This window comes from Oncorhynchus tshawytscha, linkage group LG08 (assembly GCF_018296145.1).
Source record: "Oncorhynchus tshawytscha isolate Ot180627B linkage group LG08, Otsh_v2.0, whole genome shotgun sequence".
In the NCBI taxonomy this organism is placed as follows: domain Eukaryota; kingdom Metazoa; phylum Chordata; class Actinopteri; order Salmoniformes; family Salmonidae; genus Oncorhynchus; species Oncorhynchus tshawytscha.
The window spans coordinates 8,401,887-8,421,748 of record NC_056436.1 but is presented as its reverse complement, the minus strand read 5'-3'; the positions used below and the strand labels follow the sequence as shown (position 1 = coordinate 8,421,748).

At 44.4% G+C, this 19,862-nt stretch overlaps 2 protein-coding genes across 6 annotated transcripts; both read left to right on the top strand.

Annotated features, from left to right (window-relative positions):
• The first annotated feature begins 807 nt into the window (after positions 1–807).
• On the top strand, positions 808–13,236 carry LOC112256948 (zinc finger protein 513). Of its 5 annotated transcripts, none has more exons than XM_024430546.2 (5): positions 808–911; positions 1,266–1,430; positions 5,757–5,867; positions 5,943–6,593; positions 11,654–13,236. In XM_024430546.2, the coding sequence occupies exons 2-5, from the start codon at positions 1,391–1,393 to the stop codon at positions 12,631–12,633; spliced, it is 1,782 nt and encodes a 593-aa protein (XP_024286314.2). In that variant the 5' UTR covers positions 808–911; positions 1,266–1,390; the 3' UTR covers positions 12,634–13,236. The 5 variants fall into 5 exon arrangements, with proteins under 5 accessions (XP_024286314.2, XP_024286310.2, XP_024286312.2 ...); XM_024430542.2 differs by having other exon boundaries at positions 5,754–5,867; XM_024430544.2 differs by having other exon boundaries at positions 880–900; positions 5,754–5,867.
• Positions 13,237–13,412: 176 nt separating this feature from the next.
• On the top strand, positions 13,413–18,820 carry LOC121846883 (phospholipase A and acyltransferase 1-like). The gene is made up of 5 exons (XM_042325178.1): positions 13,413–13,522; positions 15,433–15,562; positions 18,040–18,128; positions 18,220–18,384; positions 18,503–18,820. The coding sequence occupies exons 1-5, from the start codon at positions 13,514–13,516 to the stop codon at positions 18,566–18,568; spliced, it is 459 nt and encodes a 152-aa protein (XP_042181112.1). The 5' UTR covers positions 13,413–13,513; the 3' UTR covers positions 18,569–18,820.
• Positions 18,821–19,862: the final 1,042 nt, after the last annotated feature.

Below are 19,862 nucleotides of genomic sequence, written 5' to 3'. Positions count from 1 at the left end.
GCTACAACTCGCTGTTTATTATCTATGTATAGTCACTTTATCCCTACCTACATGTACAATTTACCTCGACTAACCTGTACCCCCACACATTGACTCGGTACCGGTACCTCCATGTATATAGCCTCGTTATTGTTACGTAATTTTATTGTGTTACTTTTAATTTAATTTTTTACTTTAGTTTATTTAGTAAATATTTTCTTAACTCTATTTCTTGAACTGCATTGTTGGTTAAGGGCTTGTAAAGTAAGCATTTCACATTAACACCTGTTGTATTCGGCATGTGTGACAAAAATAATTTGATTTGCTTTGTATAAACGCATAAATGGATTAGGAGGAGCAGCGCATATGTTCCATAGGCAGTCAAAGGAAAACAACTTCATCTCCTGTGATTCTTAAAAGCTGTTTCCATGCTGCTCCTCTATCAGTAACCTATAACATTATATTACGAATATCCGAATTTCCAGTCCTAGTTGCTCTCATCTATCAGGAGCAACAACAAACAATCTCCCGACCAGTGATGCCCCCTTGTGGTCAAACACAGTATCAGGTAAATACAGATTTTTTTATATTTTTTACAAATGATGCCACTGAATGATCTCTGTAACCCGCAGAGGATAGGATATGTGCTGTATTAGGACGTATTTGCGCGCACAATTAGCTTAAACTTTAAATCAGTATTAAACAGAGAGGCTAATGAAAAAAAAAAACATTTTATTTTTTTCTTTAAAAAAAAGTCAACGTTTGTTTGTCTGTAGTGTGTGGATGTGATAATTGCAACAGTACAAAGTTAGCTGACTACATTTTAAAAACTACAAGCCCCAAGATCCGGAAGTAGTTTAGACGGACTCTGACGTCATGCTCCAGGAAATTGCTGTATGTACACAATGGACCTTCGAGGAAGTTAGTAAGAGGTTGTATTTGTTTTTCTAAACGACAACTTAAGTTGATATCTATGTAGCCTTTGCATTTCATCAAACGTATTGACGTAATTTACTATTTGATTTTCTCCTAAATACTGAACGCTAGATAGTTGAGCTATATGTAACGTTAGCTAGCTAGGTAACGTTAGAGGATTAGCTTTCATCTGCCCAATTTCTCTCCTATTGCTCAATGTGTTTTAGTAGAGTTACCTAGCTGGTGATGTTCTCGGTTTGACTAACGATTTAGAATGGCAAACTAAGCCAGCCAGTTCCCCGCACATATTTAGCTAGCTAACTCGTGTGTTTGATCGATGGCACTGATACTTCTGCTTTTGTCCGTTGGAGGAAGAGGAAGAGGAAGATGACAGAGTAAGGGGATTGACGTGCTGACTGAGACACCAGACCAGACCACAGCGGGAACAGCGACTGGCTGACGGACAGGACAGCGAGGCAGACAAAGAAGAGGAAGAATGCCGAGGAGAAAACAGTCGAACCCACAGCCCGTGAAATGTAAGTCAAGTGTAGTAGCCTAGCTAGCTACTAGTCATACTATCGACTGGGTAGTGAAGGAGTTATCCCAAAGCTAACTAGCTGGATGTCCTTTGAGTCTTGGTTACATCTTTCAATGTCAGAGATATGTTGCTATGTGTACATACTACAGGACTGATCCCTGGCTCATGGATGGTAACTAGATCAACTGTAACCTTAATAAATCACATCTGTCTTTCGTACTATTTGAAGTCTTGGGTTTGGATAGTAACATTATATTTATATCTAACTTTGATACAGGATTAGGTCATTTAGTGAGTGAGTTGAGGTGTACACAGTTGCTAAACCCCCACCAGTTTACACAACTGAACAGACTTATTTTTTGTTGTTGCTCTCCTGTGTGTGTCATGATTTATATGTTGGGTCACCCGGTGTCGTCATCCTCTTTCCTCTCACGGATGTGTGTTTCTCATCCTGTTTTTCTGTGTTTCATCTCATCCTGGACTTCCTCTCTTCCTTCTCAAATACTTCTTGTCTCCACTTCCTCTACAGGCTCACCCCTACCTGACCTCCTCCCTCTCTCTCCGATCTCTCTCTTTCCCTATCTCCCTCTCTCTTTCTCTCTCTCTCCCTCCACTCCCAATCCCTCCCCATTTCCTCCCTCCCCCACCTCCTTTCCTCCCTCCTCTATCTCCCTCTTCACTCTCCTGCTGTCCTTCCCTACCTCTCTCTCTCCATCTCTTTCTCCTCCCCCTCTGCCCTCTCCTGTGTGTGTGTGTATTGCAGTGGACAGTGTAGTGTAACTAGTGGTGTTATGGACCGTAGTTGATCCGTGATCCATATGGATCACCCCCCACGGTTCGGCACGCATGTGAACCGCTGATCAATTGCAAAGTTTAACCATCATAGTGTAAAATACACTGTAAAATTTACTGCCACTGTTACTTTTGAAAGTAATAATTGCAGAGTTGCAGTGATATGATAAAGACAAGACAAATGTGTGCTGTGTTTTACTCTGAAGCCTGAAGGTTGATTTGATTTATTTTTTTAAAGCAGTTGTTTGTACTATTCACGTGAACGGGGCATGTTTAATCCCAACGAATCGATCCTGGAGGCTCGGGTTGCAAAGAAGAAATAAGGGCAGTGAGGAGCTGACGACCTGGAAAAGCCTCCCGCTTCATGTAAGTCTCATGTATGGGAGCATTTTGGCTTCCCGGTCAAATATGATGACGGAAGAAGGGTGGTGGACAACACCATTACGGCGTGTAGGTGCCACAAGAAAGCCATATGATCATGGAAATACATGGAACATGGCCACACATTTAAAGCGTCATCACCCCGGTGTGTCAGTGACGGGAGCCAACTCAGCCAAGAGACAACAACTTCTCACCGCGACATTTAAGCCCTTTGCTGCAGAGTCAGACCGGACTAAAGTCATCACCAAATCTATTGGGATGTTTATCTCCGCAGACTCTGTTGTGGAAAACAAAGGGTTTAAAAATATGGTGAAAGTGCTTGAGTCGTGCTATGAAATCCCCTGGTGCATCCACTTCACTATGAAGATCATGCCAGGTCTTTATGAACAGGAAAAATATCAAAATTGTCGCCGAATTATCCAAGGCATCCTCTGTTGCCCTCACCACAGACGGGTGGACCTCCAGGGTAACAGAAAGCTACGTGACTGACTGCTCACTACATCACAGAGGAGTGGACCTCCAGGGTAACAGAAAGCTACGTGACTGACTGCTCACTACATCACAGAGGAGTGGACCTCCAGGGTAACGGAAAGCTACGTGACTGACTGTTCACTACACCACAGACGGGTGGACCTCCAGGGTAACAGAAAGCTACGTGACTGACTGCTCACTACATCACAGAGGAGTGGACCTCCAGGGTAACGGAAAGCTACGTGACTGACTGTTCACTACACCACAGAGGAGTGGACCTCCAGGGTAACAGAAAGCTACGTGACTGACTGCTCACTACACCACAGAGGAGTGGACCTCCAGGGTAACGGAAAGCTACGTGACTGTGACTGTTCACTACACCACAGAGGAGTGGACCTCCAGGGTAACAGAAAGCTACGTGACTGACTGCTCACTACACCACAGAGGAGTGGACCTCCAGGGTAACAGAAAGCTATGTGACTGACTGCTCACTACACCACAGAGGAGTGGACCTCCAGGGTAACAGAAAGCTATGTGACTGTGACTGCTCACTACACCACAGAGGAGTGGACCTCCAGGTAACAGAAAGCTATGTGACTGTGACTGCTCACTACACCACAGAGGAGTGGACCTCCAGGTAACAGAAAGCTACGTGACTGTGACTGTTCACTACACCACAGAGGAGTGGACCTACAGGGTAACAGAAAGCTACATGACTGTGACTGTTCACTACACCACAGAGGAGTGGGAGATGTGAAGTCCGGTGCTACAGACACGCCCCCTTTATGAGAGTCACACGGGCACAACTCTGGCGTAGGTACGGCTGGGTGCAGTAGCAGAGGGGAAGCTAGAGAAGCCCAATAGAAATATCCCAATCACCACAGATAATGCCAAGAACCAAGTAAATGCAGTGGTAGAGGCTGGACTGGGGCAGCAGATAGCTTGCTTTGCACATTTGATCAATTTAGGATCCTAAAGGGGAATCTCAGTGAACTAGATGGACCGACACCTTGGGAGGATCAGGAAGGTGGTTTCCTTTTTCCGCCGAAGAACAACAGCCGCTCATGTGCTTAAGACCAAGCAGGAAATGTTCCAGCTACCGACCCACAAGCTCATACACCACGTCACAACAACATGGAACTCCACTTATGACATGTTGGAGCGCCATCTTGAGCAGCAGGCAGCTGTATACTCTGCACTGACAGACAAGACCCTGGAAAAACATAAAGACGTCGTCACGTTGTCTGATGATGACGTGGAAGTGGCAGAGGAGGTCCTCCAGGTGGTCAAACCCCTCAAAACGGTTACAAACCTACTGAGCACTGAAACTGCACCGTCTGTGTCCATGATCCTACCTCTGAAAACAAGGATTCTACAATCCATGGCCCCAAGTGAGGAAGACGGCACCATCACTAGAGATGTCACGGCTGCCATTAGAGAGGACCTGAACCCCAGATCCCCCCCTAATGTACAGGACTACCTTCATAGATCTACTGCACTGGATCCAAGGTTCAAGTCCCTGTCTCACCTAGACCCTGCCTTACACCCGGAGGGCATACAGCGATCTCACCACTGAGATTGTGGCCACTGAAGAGGTAAACATTTTTAAAATAAGAGTGAATGTCTTACATAATAAATATACTGCAGTCTAATCTTAGTCTATTGCTATTAGAATAATACTTTTTTGATTTGGATTCATAATGGCTTATTAAATGTTATTGCCACATTTATAGTATAATAAATAATTAGTTAGTTTAATAGATCAAGTCATTTTTTCTGCAGGGTCAAGCCACAGAGCAACAGGAGCAGACTCTGAGGCATCTCCTCCACAAAATAATTCAGCCATGGAGGAGTTTTTCGGGGGAGACCTTTGCGAGCAAGGACACAGACAAGACGTTTGCCAACACCATCAAAGAGGAGGTGACACCCTACAAGGCAGCGAGCAGCATTCCACTGGCATGGTGGAAAAGCACTGAGTGTAAATACCCTCACATTACCATGACGACAAGATGCTACCTGGCTGTGCCTGGCACTTCAGTTCCTAGCGAGAGGGTGTTCTCCACGGCAGGGGACTGCCAAGAGGTCTACCCTCTCCCCAGACAATGTAGACAACCTCATCTTTTTTTTAATTTTTAATTTTTATTTACAAGAATTTGAAGTTTCAAGCTCAGGTCTGCTTTGCTTTCTTTACTTTACTTGTTTTGTTTGATGACGTGGACACAAGGCACATTTTTTTTAAATTCACTAATTGTTATAAGGAAGAATGTATCATGCCTCATATTGCACTTTAATTTAACAATTGAGTATTGAATATTTTTGCTTTAAGATTTTATTTCAACATTGGAAAGTTCCTTGCTTTAGGTAATAAATGGAAAGCAAAGTTATTTGTCCACCTTTTTTTTATTTTGCTGATCCGAAAATGATCCGATCCGCGACTCAAAACTGTGATCCGAATCGTGAGTTTTGTGATCCGTTGCACCACTAAGTGTAACGATGATGATGTATTACAGTAGACAGTGTAGTGTGATGATGATGATGTGTATTATAGTAGACAGTGTAGTGTGATGATGTGTATTATAGTAGACATTGTAGTGTGATGATGTGTGTTGCAGTAGACGGTGTGTAGTGTAATGATGCTGTGTTTGGGTGTGTTTGTGTGTGTTTGTGTGTGATATAGTAGACGGTGTGGATTGTAATCCAGGATGCCTGGTTCTGGACAGTGACTTCCTGCTTAGTGGAGAGCTCTGTGAGTTTGGAGACACGGAGATCATGGGGCTGGACAGAGACACAGGTTAGAGACACACACACACACACACACATGGATTTCTGAGTCCTTGACTAAATGCTGTTGTATCTCCTCTCCCAGCCATGACGGTGTTCTCTCTGAGTGATGAAAGCTCCAGCCTTCCAGCTCCGGATGACTCCACCTTCCCAGCATTCCTCTCCTGTAAGGGGTGTGGTCAACTGATTGGGGCCGACCTTGACCTAGGGGCGGGACTACACTTGGGGGTGGGACTCTACTGCACGACCTGTGAGGAGGACGTCCAATCAGAATCGCACACAGCCTTGGAGGACACCTCACAAGGGGAGGAGTCAACCACAGCTGTCCAATCCCATGCGGTGCAAGACAGGAAGAGGAAGAGGAGTAAGGCGGGTGATGAAGAAGTCTGTATGAAGCTGTACACATGCTCTCTGTGTAGTTTCTCCTCTCGCTACTCCAACCATCTCAAACGCCACATGAGAACCCATGATGGAGAGAAGCCCTACCGCTGTCCCCACTGCCCCTACGCCTCTACACAGAGGGTCAACCTGCAGAGACACACACGCACACACACCGGGGAGAAGCCCTACCTCTGCAACGCCTGCAGCTATGCCTGTAGTTCCCTGGGGAACCTGCGGAGGCACCAGCGCTCGCACAGCCAGGAACCCCGGGCGCAACGCGCGCACACACTGAAGAGACGCAGCAGACGAAAACACACACGCCGAGGAAAGGCTGAAGTTAAGAGCACACAATCAGGCATGTACAAACACACACGGGTCCCGTATGACTCAGTTGGTAGAGCAAGGCCCTTGCAGCACCAGGGTTGTGGGTTCGATTCCCAGGTCCACCCATATGTGAAATGTATACACGCACGACTGTAAGTTGCTTTGACCAAAAGTATGTGGACACTTGCTCATCGAACATCTCTTTCCAAAATCCTAGGCGTTAATATGGAGTTGGTCCCCCCCCTTTGCTGCAATAACAGCCTCCACTCTTCTGGGAAGGCTTTCCACTAGATGTTGGAACGTTGCTGCTATAACAGCCTCCACTCTTCTGGGAAGGCTTTCCACTAGATGTTGGAACATTGCTGCTATATCAGCCTCCACTCTTCTGGGAAGGCTTTCCACTAGATGTTGGAACGTTGCTGCTATAACAGCCTCCACTCTTCTGGGAAGGCTTTCCACTAGATGATGGAACATTGCTGCTATAACAGCCTCCACTCTTCTGGGAAGGCTTTCCACTAGATGTTGGAACATTGCTGCTATAACAGCCTCCACTCTTCTGGGAAGGCTTTCCACTAGATGATGGAACATTGCTGCTATAACAGCCTCCACTCTTCTGGGAAGGCTTTCCACTAGATGTTGGAACATTGCTGCTATAACAGCCTCCACTCTTCTGGGAAGGCTTTTCCACTAGATGTTGGAACATTGCTGCAGGGACTTGCTTCCATTCAGCCACAAGAGCAGGTTGGGCACTGATGTTGGGCGATTAGGCCTGGCTCGTAGTCGGCGTTCCAATTCATCCCAAAGGTGTTCGATGGGGTTGAGGTCAGGGCTCTGTGCAGGCCAGTCAAGTTCTTCCACACTGATATCGACAAACCATTTCTGTATGGAACTTGCTTTGTGTACAGGTGCATTGTCATGCTGAAACAGGAGGCTTTCCCCAAGCTTTTGCCACAAAGTTGGAAGCACAGAATAGTCTAGAATGTCATTGTATACTGTAGCGTTAATATGTAACAGCACTTGCAGTTGACCGGGGCAGCACTAGCAGGGCAGAAATTTGAGGAACTGACTTGTTGGAAAGGTGGCATCCTATGACGGTGCCACATTTTAAATTGACTGAGCTCTTCAGTAAGGCCATTCTACTGACAATGGAGATTGCATGGCTGTGTGTTTGAGTTTATACACCTGTCAGTATCGAGTGTGGCTGAAATAGCTGAATAGACTCATTTGAAGAGGTGTCCTAGTCTATGGATTTCACCTGATTGGGCAGGGGAGCAGCCTTGGGTTGACCTGGAAGGCCACAGGGGAGCCAGGCTCAGCCAATCACAATTATTTTCTCCCAACAAAGTGGCTTAATTACAGACAGAAATACTCCTCAGTTTCATCAGCTGTCCGGGTGGCTGGTCTCAGACGATCCCGCAGGTATAAACACATATGTTGTACTACGTTTTTGAGAAATAAGCCTTTTTGTGCGTATGGAAAATGTCTGCGATCTTTTATTTCAGATTATGGGACCAACACTTTACATGTTGTGTTTATATTTTTGTTCAGTTTGTAGTGTATATATGTACATGTCACCTTTACAACAAGTCAAACATTTGGACACACCTACTCATTCAAGGGTTTTTCTTTATTTTCACTATTTTCTGCATTGTAGAATAATAGTGAAGACAACAAAAGTATGAAATAACACATATGGAATCATGTAGTAACCAAAGAAGTGTCAAACACATCCTAATATATTTTAGATTCTTCAAAGCCAGCCACCCTTTGATGACAGCTTTGCACACTCTTGGCATTCTCTGAACCAGCTTCACCTGGAATGCTTTTCCAACAGTCTTGAAGGAGTTCCCACATATCCTGAGCACTTGTTGGCTGCTTTCCCTTCACTCTGAGGTCCAACTCATCCCAAACCATCTCAATCGGGTTGAAGTTGGGTGATTGTGGAGGTCAGGTCATCTGATGAACCATTCCTTCTTGGTCAAATAACCCTTACACAGCCTGGAAGTGTGTTTTGTCATTGTCCTGTGGAATAATAAATTATAGTCCCACTAAGCACAAACCAGATGGGATGGCGTATCACTGCAGAATGCTGGGGTAGCCATGCTGGTTAAAGTGTGCCTTAAATTCTAAATAAATTACCAACAGTGTCACCAGCAAAGCACCCCCACACCTCTTCCTCCATGCTTCATGGTGGGAACCACACATGCAGAGATCATCCGTTCACCCACACCGCATCTCACAAAGACACGGCGGTTGGAACCAAAAATCTCAAATTTGGACTCATCAGACCAAAGAACAGATTTTCACCTGTCTAATGTCCATTGCTCGTGTTTCTTGGCCCAAGCAACTCTCTTCTTCTTATTGGTGTCCTTTAGTAGTGGTTTCTTTGCAGAAATTCCACCATGGAGGCCTGATTCACACAGTCTACTCTGAACAGTTGATGTTGAGATGTGTCTGTTACTCTGTGAATCATTTATTTGGGCTGAAATTTCTGAGGCTGGTAACTCTAATGAACTTATCATCTGCAGCAGAGGTAACTCTGGGGCTTCCTTTCCTGTGGCGGTCCTCATGGGAGCCAATCTCATCATAGCGCTTGATGGTTTTTGCGACTGCACTTGAAGAAGCTCTAAAAGTTTTTGACATTTTCCAGATTGACTGACCTTCATGTCTTAAAGTAATGATGGACTGTAGTTTCTCTTTGCTTATTTGACCTGTTTTTGCCATAATATGGACTTGGTCTTTTACCAAATAGGGCTATCTTCTGTATACCACCCCTAACTTGTCACAACACAACTGATTGGCTCAAACACATTAAGAAGGAAAGAAATTCCCCCAATTAACTTTTAACAAGGCACACTTGTTAATTGAAATGTATTCCAGGTGACTACCTCATGAAGCTGGTTAAGATAATTCAAAGAGTGTGCAAAGCAGTCTTCAGGGCAAAGGGTGGCTCGTTGAAGAATCTCAAATAATATAGATTTGATTTGTTTAACACTTTTTTGGTTACTACATGATTCCATATGTGTTATTTCATAGTTTTGATAACTTCACTATTATTCTACAATGTAAAAAATAAAGAAAAACCCTTGAATGAGTAGGTGTCCAAACTTTTAATTTGTACTATATATATATATATATATATGCATTACACACACCTGTTCAACATATTTACCCAACCAGCACCAATGATCCTCACTCAAACTGGGAGTTATATGTTAGAGGATAGTTTTACTGAGAACAGTATGTCCTGTAGCACACAGCTCAGAGTGAAAGGAGAAGTGTTGGTTAACTTCCTGAAACTGTTAGAAAAGAGGAATAAGCTCTGTTTGGTTGGCTGGTTATTGAACTTAAGATCTCTGGGTTGTGTGTCGGGCTGCAACGCCTAATTCAAATTTTAAAAAATAATAATAATTGTTTAAGCACTTGAACGAACATGTTCACGCTGGAAATAGAATGCAAATGAGAGAACAGTAAGCGTCTATGGAGTCATAAGCAAGTATATATTTTACACGTCTATGGAGTCAAAAGCAAGTATATATTTTACACGTCTGCGCGGGGAGCACTGCTTTTAAATCGGGTATCAAACTCATTCCACGGAGGGCCGAGTGTTTGCAGATGTTTTTTTGTTGTTCTCCCTTTCAATTAAGACCAAGACAATCAGGCGAAGACTCACTGATTAGTGACCTCCATGTAATCAATCAAGGTCAAGGGAGGAGCGAAACCCCACAGACACCCGGCCCTCCGTGGGAATGAGTTTGACTCCTGCTTTAAAAATAAGTGGATAACTTGTGTGGTTCGATTTAGAATTTTAAAAAATTATGATCTTCCCTATACCAAGTAGACTAAATGTAGGTGACCTGTAAAGCTAAGGTTTATCAAAGCAACAACAGTTTAGCACAGGTACATTTAAGGTGAGTCAAAGGGAACTCACTCACAACAACAACTCCCAGGGACTACATATCAAACAAATACAACTGTTTATTATGGATTGTCATGACGACGTTGGCATAGGCTTCGCTACGCACGTACATTTCTCCGCTGTTGACGGGTGTCTCTCCGGTTCACCAAACCCACGGTCCGTATGTGTTGCAGTTTTGGGGTTACGGTTCGGTTTTGAAACGCCATTCCAAAAATGTTCTTGGCGTTGTCTGTTGTGACAGGATTGTTATGTCGTGCCTCAAGTTCACACCCTGATGCTGTGTTTGTAACCATATGGAAGGTGGGAATTTACCAGTTGTGAGGTTATAAATACCGGTTGGATGCAATCATGTGATTTTTGCCTACAGCCATCATGCTGCCTACAGCCATCATGCTGCGTACAGCCATCATGCTGCGTACAGCCATCATGCTGCGTACAGCCATCGTGCTGCGTACAGCCATCATGCTGCCTACAGCCATCATGCTGCCTACAGCCATCATGCTGCGTACAGCCATCATGCTGCGTACAGCCATCATGCTGCCTACAGCCATCATGCTGCCTACAGCCATCATGCTGCGTACAGCCATCATGCTGCGTACAGCCTTCAGGCTGCGTACAGCCTTCATGCTGCCTACAGCCTTCATGCTGCCTACAGCCATCGTGCTGCCTACAGCCATCGTGCTGCCTACAGCCATCGTGCTGCCTACAGCCATCGTTCTGCCTACAGCCATCGTTCTGCCTACAGCCATCATGCTGCCTACAGCCATCATGCTGCGTACAGCCATCATGCTGCGTACAGCCATCGTTCTGCCTACAGCCATCATGCTGTGTACAGCCATCGTGCTGCGTACAGCCATCGTGCTGCCTACAGCCATCATGCTTGTAAACAAATTGTAGTGTTCAAAAACCATATTAATATATTGCTTTTTATAAATAATGATTTTTGTTACATTTAACTGCCTAAAATGCTGTCATAGAGGCCATTTCCTTAGTAGGTGACAAAGGTCCCCCTACTTGAACGGTCTGTCACACCCCCAGTTGTGTGTTAATCGTGCTGCCTACAGCCATGTGCTGCCTACAGCCATTGTGCTGCCTACAGCCATGTGTGTGTGTGTACAGCCATGTGTGCCTACAGCTGTGCCTACAGCCATCTGCTTGTAAACTTGTTTCAGATGCCATGGTGTCAGACCTGACAGTGTGTATGAGGGAGGACTCTGATTTCCTCCAGAACCGAGAGGGGGTAGCCTCTCCCTCCTCCCCCCGTCTCCCCCCCTCCGCTCCCCTCCCTGACCTCCTCTTCCCCCTCTGCTGTCGCTCCTGTGGCCTCAACCTGGAGGGAGAAGGAGGAGAGACGGAGGAGGAGGGCGGAGGGCAGGTGTGTAATAAATGTTCTGAGTCTCTCATCTCCAAGAAACCAGGGTCCCCCAGCCCCACTGACACACTCCAGTCAGGGGCCAGTAAGCTGTATCGCTGCCCTCTCTGCCCCTTCCTCTCCCTCTACCCCAACCACCTGGCCAGACACGCCCACACCCACAGCGGGGAGAAGCCCCACCGCTGCCCTCAGTGCCCTTACGCCTCGGCCCACCTGGACAACCTGAAACGCCACCTCCGGGTCCACACGGGGGAGAAGCCCTACCGCTGTCCCCAGTGCTCGTACGCCTGCGGGAACCTGGCCAACCTGAGGCGCCATGAGAGGATTCACTCTGGAGCCAAGCCGTTCCACTGCTCTGTGTGTGGCTACAGCTGTAACCAGAGTATGAACCTGAAGAGACACATGCTGAGACACACGGGGGAGAAGCCGTATGGCTGTGCTGAGTGTGACTACACTACGGGACACTGGGACAACTACAAACGCCATCAGAGGAAACACGGACACAACACCGACAGCTGGGACAAACACACACACCAGGACACTACAGCAGACAGCTGGGACAAACACACACACCAGGACACTACAGCAGACAGCTGGGACAAACACACACACCAGGACACTACAGCAGACAGCTGGGACAAACACACACACCAGGACACTACAGCAGCAGACAGCGGGGGCTGGACCACAGAGGAGAAAACGGAGAAACACACACCACCACATACCACAGACCAACACTGGGTTCAAGAGACAGGGAACCATAGCCAGGGAGAGGTGTAGTCGGGGGGGAGGGGGTGTGTGTTTATTACACTAGTGACCCCCTTCCTCTGTGCTCAGGCCTCAGAGGGGTGGGGCTTATCTCAGGTGCCTCTAGAGGCGGAGCTACATGAGCCATCGTACTGCATGTGAATGCTGCACTGACCTTTACCTTGGGCATTAAAGGGCATGTGGGCGTGCCATTAAAGGGCATGTGGGCGTGCCATTAAAGGGCATGTGGGCGTGCCATTAAAGGGCATGTGGGCGTGCCATTAAAGGGCATGTGGGCGTGCCATTAAAGATTGATCTTGTTTTCGAATGGTAACATTCTGTTTTTAATTCAGTGGATTCTATGTTTAAAATTGTTTTGATTGGATTGCAGCCCATTTCACAATCAGGTTTTGTGTGACTAATATTTTTTATTATTAACTGCAATGAACCCGAATTGTAAAAGTGTACAAATTTAAAGGTTTATATTTGAGTTATTTTCTTAATCATTATTTCAACAATGTTTCACAGCTGAGTGCAAGGCTACTCAGAGAATGGACAGGGCCACTGTAATGTTCTGTCTGCACACCTTGCCTTATACATCTCTCCAAACCTGAAATAAAGACAGTCAACTGTGAACCCTTTGAGAGTTTATGCTTGTAATAGGAGTGGTTTCGGTGTAATGCTTGTAATCCATCTGATATCTTTCTCTATATTTGAGGGTGTGTGTGGCTGTGTCAACAGGTGTTTCCTGACTGAAGAGGGGTCATATCACGGTCCCTTATGCAAAACATGACTGAGATTATTATTAAGATAGTAGAGACTCTCAGATCATCTATGCATTTCTCAGTGTCTCTCTAAAGTGTGTGTCTGTGACTGGAGTTTCAAAGCACACAGAAGAGAAACACCAACACCCATGGGGCTGGTAGGATTCTACTTAATCATATTGTTATATTATCTTGTCATTACTACCTGGTAGGATTATACTTAATCACATTGTTATATTATCTTGTCATTACTACCTGGTAGGATTATACTTAATCATATTGTTATATTATCTTGTCACTATACCAGTAGATGCTACTACGTTATTATACTATACCACTATAACACTATACCAGTAGATGCTACTACGTTATTATACTATACCACTATAACACTATACCAGTAGATGCTACTACGTTATTATACTATACCACTATAACACTATACCAGTAGATGCTACTACGTTATTATACTATACCAGTAGATGCTAGCAAATACGTTATTATGCAGACAAAAATACTGGAAATGTTCCTCATGAACCATAGGACCAAATGACTCATTGGTCTAAAGATGGCAGAGTTATTGACAAATCACAAATGAGATTTTACAAGTCCATTTAAACCACTGGCCTATGAACTTGAAACGCGTCATCGCTATCATGGACGTCCCTTAGAAGAACCTCAATGAATGTGGTATTCATAAGGAAACTATTAGCAACTAATTATTAGCATATGCAACTTTTAATGCTCATCTGCAATAATTTTCTCATTATGAACCACATATGTACTTTTGCCAATATGCTAATGCTAAAAACACTTTTTAGATATCGTTTTCTCATGAACCGTGAATCAGATTGACTCGATTTGAGAATGATTGTTGTTGCATTCAAAGTGGGCCACGCTACACCACTAGATGGCACCATATCACAAACAGGGCTATAAGGATTGAACCGATGGACATGGGACCATAACATTTGGTATGTAAACCTTACGCCCTGAGAAACTGTGTGAATATAAAGTCACTTCAACCTTAGACCAGTTGGCGGCGCTATAGATGTCATTGGCACCATGAAATATTAGATATATAACTATCAATCAAGTGGACTCTCATGAAAATGAATGTTAGATTTTAAAAAATCCACTTCTCATTTTAAAAACGGCATGTTGTGGCATTGATGTGAGTCAACAAACTTTTATTCTAGTGTAAAAATGTACTGCAAAGTCTAAATAGGATCATTTTGGTCATGAAGTCTGTCTCGTCTTAAACAGAGATTTTAAGCCAATTGCAACAATGTTGGCTGTCAACACTCCAAATGTGTAGAGCAGACAATGGATGATCTTATTTTTTACTGTTGCTATTACTCATTACTGTAGCCTATCTTATTTAAACAACTGTATCAACCAAACTGTATCAATCCACAATGGACTAGGTAGAATATATTCCTTGGCCCCCAGGTTGATGACAGGGCAAATACTGCTAATAACCTACAGAACTTGAGACAACGGCATGCAGCGTGTTGATTGGCCAATGAGTGGCCAAGCCCTCGTCACACCTATAATATATTTATCAAAACACAGCCCTTTCGTGCCACCTCCAGCTATTGCGCTGATAATGCCCACAGTGAAAATAGCAAAACAATATTTCGAACACACACCCGGACCTATAGCCCTAGCTCCAGTGGTACGATTTACCATTGTGTTAGGTTTGTTCAAATGGAGCCCTAAGAATGATTACCTGCTGTATCCAAGACCAAACTTCGTCCTTGTGTTACTGAGAGATAAACATGGTAATGCTTTCACTGATTGCACATAAAGGAAGATAGTTACTACAGGATAGTCCTTGCTTTGTTATCCAACTGCTCTCGTGTCCTTTCTGTCATCCTGTGAACCCCGTTCATTGCTGCTTGCAGCTACATTATTGGTTATTGAGCTAGGATTGACCAATCTGTAGCAACTAGCACTTTATATCAACACAGGAACTGTAGTGGGGTTTTGGTTCTGAGTTTGGGGAAGTGTGTGTGTGTGTGTGTGTGTAACCATGTCTCAGTTCCAGTTTCTCTCTGCCTTGTAGGGGAGTTCCCATCCGAAGCCGTTCCCAGGAGACATCCTGGAGTTTCCTCTGAATAAATACTTCTCCCATTTTGGAATTTATTACGGAGAGAGGGATGGAGTGCCCTACGTAGCACATCTTACCTGCAGAGGTCTGTGTCCCCACACACACACACACACACACACACACACACACACACACACACACACACACACACAGGGCCTTAACCAGGGTTTGAGTTTTAGTGAGCCCCCCCTCCCAGCCATTATCTCTTTGGTTGTTGTAGCTTCATTCACTGATCTACAAACACAGGTTAGGCACGACACATCAACTCAGCACTGGGATGAAAAATTATTAAATACATACAGAGGGATCTGTTATATATTTTGTTAACAAAGGTAAACAAAACAGTTTGCTTTACAGAACTTGTTTTGTTGTTGTTGAAGTTTTACAGCTATTTCCTACAATTCTACACATTTTGACATTGGTTGGGGAAAAGTTGTGCAGGTTTAAAGCTATTTCCTACAATTCTACACATTTTGACATTGGTTGGGGAAAAGTTGTGCAGGTTTAAAGCTATTTCCTACAATTCTACACATTTTGACATTGGTTGGGGAAAAGTTGTGCAGGTTTAAAGCTATTTCCGACAATTCTACACATTTTGACATTGGTTGGGGAAAAGTTGTGCAGGTTTAAAGCTATTTCCGTGCAATTCTACAAATGTTGCAATGACTCGCATGTGCAAATCAAAATGTATTAGTCACATGAATAGAACAGTTACAGTGAAACTTACAGTGAACCTTACAGTGAAACTTACAAACCCTTAAACAGCAATGCAGTTAAACAAATCTCTATATATGGATGAGAATAAGAAATAAAAGCAGCAGTAAAATAACAATAGCCAGGCTATATACAGGAGGGTACCGGTACAGAGTCAATGTGTGGGGGCACCGGTTATTTACATGTAGGTAGAGTTATTAAAGTGACTATGCATAGAAGATAACAACAGAGAGTAGCAGTGGTGTAAAAAGGGGGGGGGCAATGCAAATAGTCTTGGTAGCCATTTGATTAGATGTTCATGAGCCTTATGGCTTGGTGGTAGAATCTGTTTAGAAGCCTCATGGACCTAGACTTGGCGCTCCGGTACCGCTTGCCATGCAGTAGCAGAGAGAACAGTCTATGACTAGGGTGGCTGGAGTCTTTGACAATTTTTAGGGCCTTCCTCTGACACCCTGGTATAGAGTTCCTGGATGGCAGGAAGCTTGGCTCCAGTGATGTCCTGGGCCATACACACTACCCTCTGTAGTGCCTTGTGGTCGGCGGCCGAGCAGTTGCCATACCAGGCAATGATGCAACCAGTAATTTGTTCTTCAAACTCTTGTCAGAATTAGACGTTCATTCATGTTTCTCAAATGCCAAATGTAGAAGTTGTTCCAAAAGTTTAAGTTTAGACATTTACTCCGAATTCTTAAGGTTTCGGCATTAACTCTGAATGGTTAAGGTAAGGGTCGAAACAACTTTCTATAACAGGATTCAAACACGCAACCTTTAGATTCAGAGGCAGATGTTTATCGCCGTCCACAACGTTGAAACCTACGTGAAGTAACAGCGTCCCCTAGTGGCCGGTTTCCACGTCATCTCCCGATATCCTCACACATGGATGGAATACTGACTTGTGTCATGGGTGACCAGCCTGAATTTGTTTTGGGCTAAAGCTTATTCTGGAATATGAACCGTCATGACCAGAAAATGTGTTAAATAATTTAATTTCTTCTGTAATGGTTATGAAAATAGCCTATGTATTATGTATCATAAATGAAATTATGTTCACCTGAGACATTTCAACTTATTCCCGACATAGCATATAACAACGTAAACTTTACATCATATCCCCCATTTGCACGACATACTTTCCAGCAACGCAATACAATATTTCAACTGCTACCAGATGTGCGTACGCATGGATCGCAGGTTTGTGGGGTGGCAAGCACATTCTCACGTCAAGTAACGGTTTATAAATGAGGACCCTAAATATGCTACAATGCCCACGAATTCATAAACATCGTCTAATCTGGAAGACAACTACGGTGGTAACGTACACACCTGTTTCAGAATCTGCGGGCAGTGTTTAGGTTAGGGGAAAGTAGACGCAAAACTTTATTGAATTCAGACAACCTGTTTCCATGTCGACAACAATTTGCATTTGTTTTCGTTTTACTATACTTGTGAGGACTTTTTGGGGACCAACATTTGATACCATAACCCCGAAGCCTAAATTGGCCTTTTTACAAGTGAGAACCGTCAAAATGTCCTCACTTTTCTGAATTTCATTTGGTTAACTATTTTTGTGAGGACTTCAAGTCTAACCATTAGGCTACCTGGGCGGCAGGTAGCCTAATGGTTGGAGCGTTGGGCCAGTAACCGAAAGGTTGCCCGATCGAATCCCAAAGCTGACAAGGTAAAAACCTGTTGTTCTGCCGCTGAACAAGGCAGTTAACCCACTGTTCCTAGCCTGTCATTGTCATTAAATAAAGGTTAAATATATATATATTTTTTAAAGTAATCACAAGTATCGTAAAACGTGTACACACACACTTGTTATGCTCTACTGACCGACTATGTGTGTAGACTCGGAGACGAAGCTGCTGTTATTTGGTCGAGCCCTGAAGTCAGAGGTCAAACTGGACCCAGTGGAGCTAGTGGGACGGAAATACAAGGTAACACACTCACTCAGATGCAAACTATAGTAATAAAATATTTACTGTGTGTGTAGGTGAGGTTATAGCTCCTCTGTGTGAATGTATGCAGGTGAGGAACTTGCTGGATAAGGTCCATCCTCCCAGGGACTTCTACTCTCTGGTGAAACCTGCTATAGACGACATGATAGGTAGAGACGTCACCTTCGACATCCTGTTTCATAACTCTGAACACCAGGCCACGCTCTTCAGATACGGACTCAAGAAGTCCACCCAGGTAAGGGTAGGGATGGTGAGTGCGTGTGTGTCTTTTGAAGGGGAAGGGGGGTATGATGTGCAACAATGTCGGATGTGATTGGTTGTAGATTGAGAAGATCTGTTGTCATTGGTTACAGATTGAAAAGGTCTACGCCCAGATCCTGCCCACCTGGAAGAAACCGTTTGAGAAGAAGAAGTTGTAACCATGACGACGACCGTGGCTGTGTTCTAGATTGGAACACAGTCTACAGTTTAATTCCCTCTAGATATCTACTAACGAGGTACAACAAGGAGAATCATAACAGTACATTTTTTAAATGTAACTCAGTGTAGGATGCTGATATAGGGTCAATTATATTTCTGAGTTTTTACATTTAGGGTTACATTGAACACTGTTTTTATATATATATATATATATATATATATACACATCAATAAAATACAGTAAAACACTTTCCCATTATTCTGTGTGTCTCAGAGAGAGCGAGAGAGAAGGGGGGGGGGGTTACTTCAGTGTAAGGGACGTGGGCACCATTCAATCTGTACTGCCAAAGCGTTACAGAAATGGAAAGGTCATTTGTGAATGTGCTGACACATGCAGCGTTTACCGTGAATGCAGTCTCCACTAACGTGGGAACATTGCCTTCACGCTGTACTTCCACGATGCAGATTGAGTAGAGCCCTGAATTCGATCTCATATTGTTGTTAAGGTGATGTGGGACATGAATCGATGGCGAAAATATGTATCTGCTCTTTGTGCTTGTGTTCTGGGGAATGAAAAGGCGCGGTATATTGAAGGAAAGCATTTACTTAGAAAAGTAATTTAATCTCCGAAGTGCTTTCTCCTATAGTGTGAATGTGTGTACAGCATTACAGAGGGAAGCTGTTTGATGATAACACACTCTCTTCCTCCACTCTCTCCTCTCTTCCCCCCACTCTTCCCTCTTCCTCCACTCCATGCTCTCCTCTTCCCCCACTCTCTCTCCTCTTCCCCCCCTCTCCTCCCACTCTCTCCTCCACTCTCTCTCCTCTTCCCCCACTCTCTCCTCTTCCCCCACTCTCTCCTCTTCCCCCCTCCTCTCTCTCCTCCACTCTTCCCCCACTCTCTCCTCTTCCTCCACTCTCTCCTCTTCCCTCTCCTCCTCCTCCCTCCACTCTCTCCTCCTCCTCCACTCTCTCCTCTTCCTCCACTCTCTCCTCTTCCCTCTCCTCTTCCTCCACTCTCGCAGTTCTTGACACAAACCGTTGCGCCTGGCACCTACTACCATACCCCGTTTAAAAGGCACTTGAATCTTATATGTCTTGTCCATTCACCTTCTGAATGACACACAGACACAATCCATGTCTCAATTGTCTCAAGGCTTAAAAATCCTTCTTTACCCCTATTCGTACGGGACAAGTGTTACTATAGAAAGTCAGGTGTGTCATTATTACCCCAGCTTGTCTGTTTTTTTCCAGTGGACGATTCAGACGGGATTAGTTTTTACCAAACTGCCC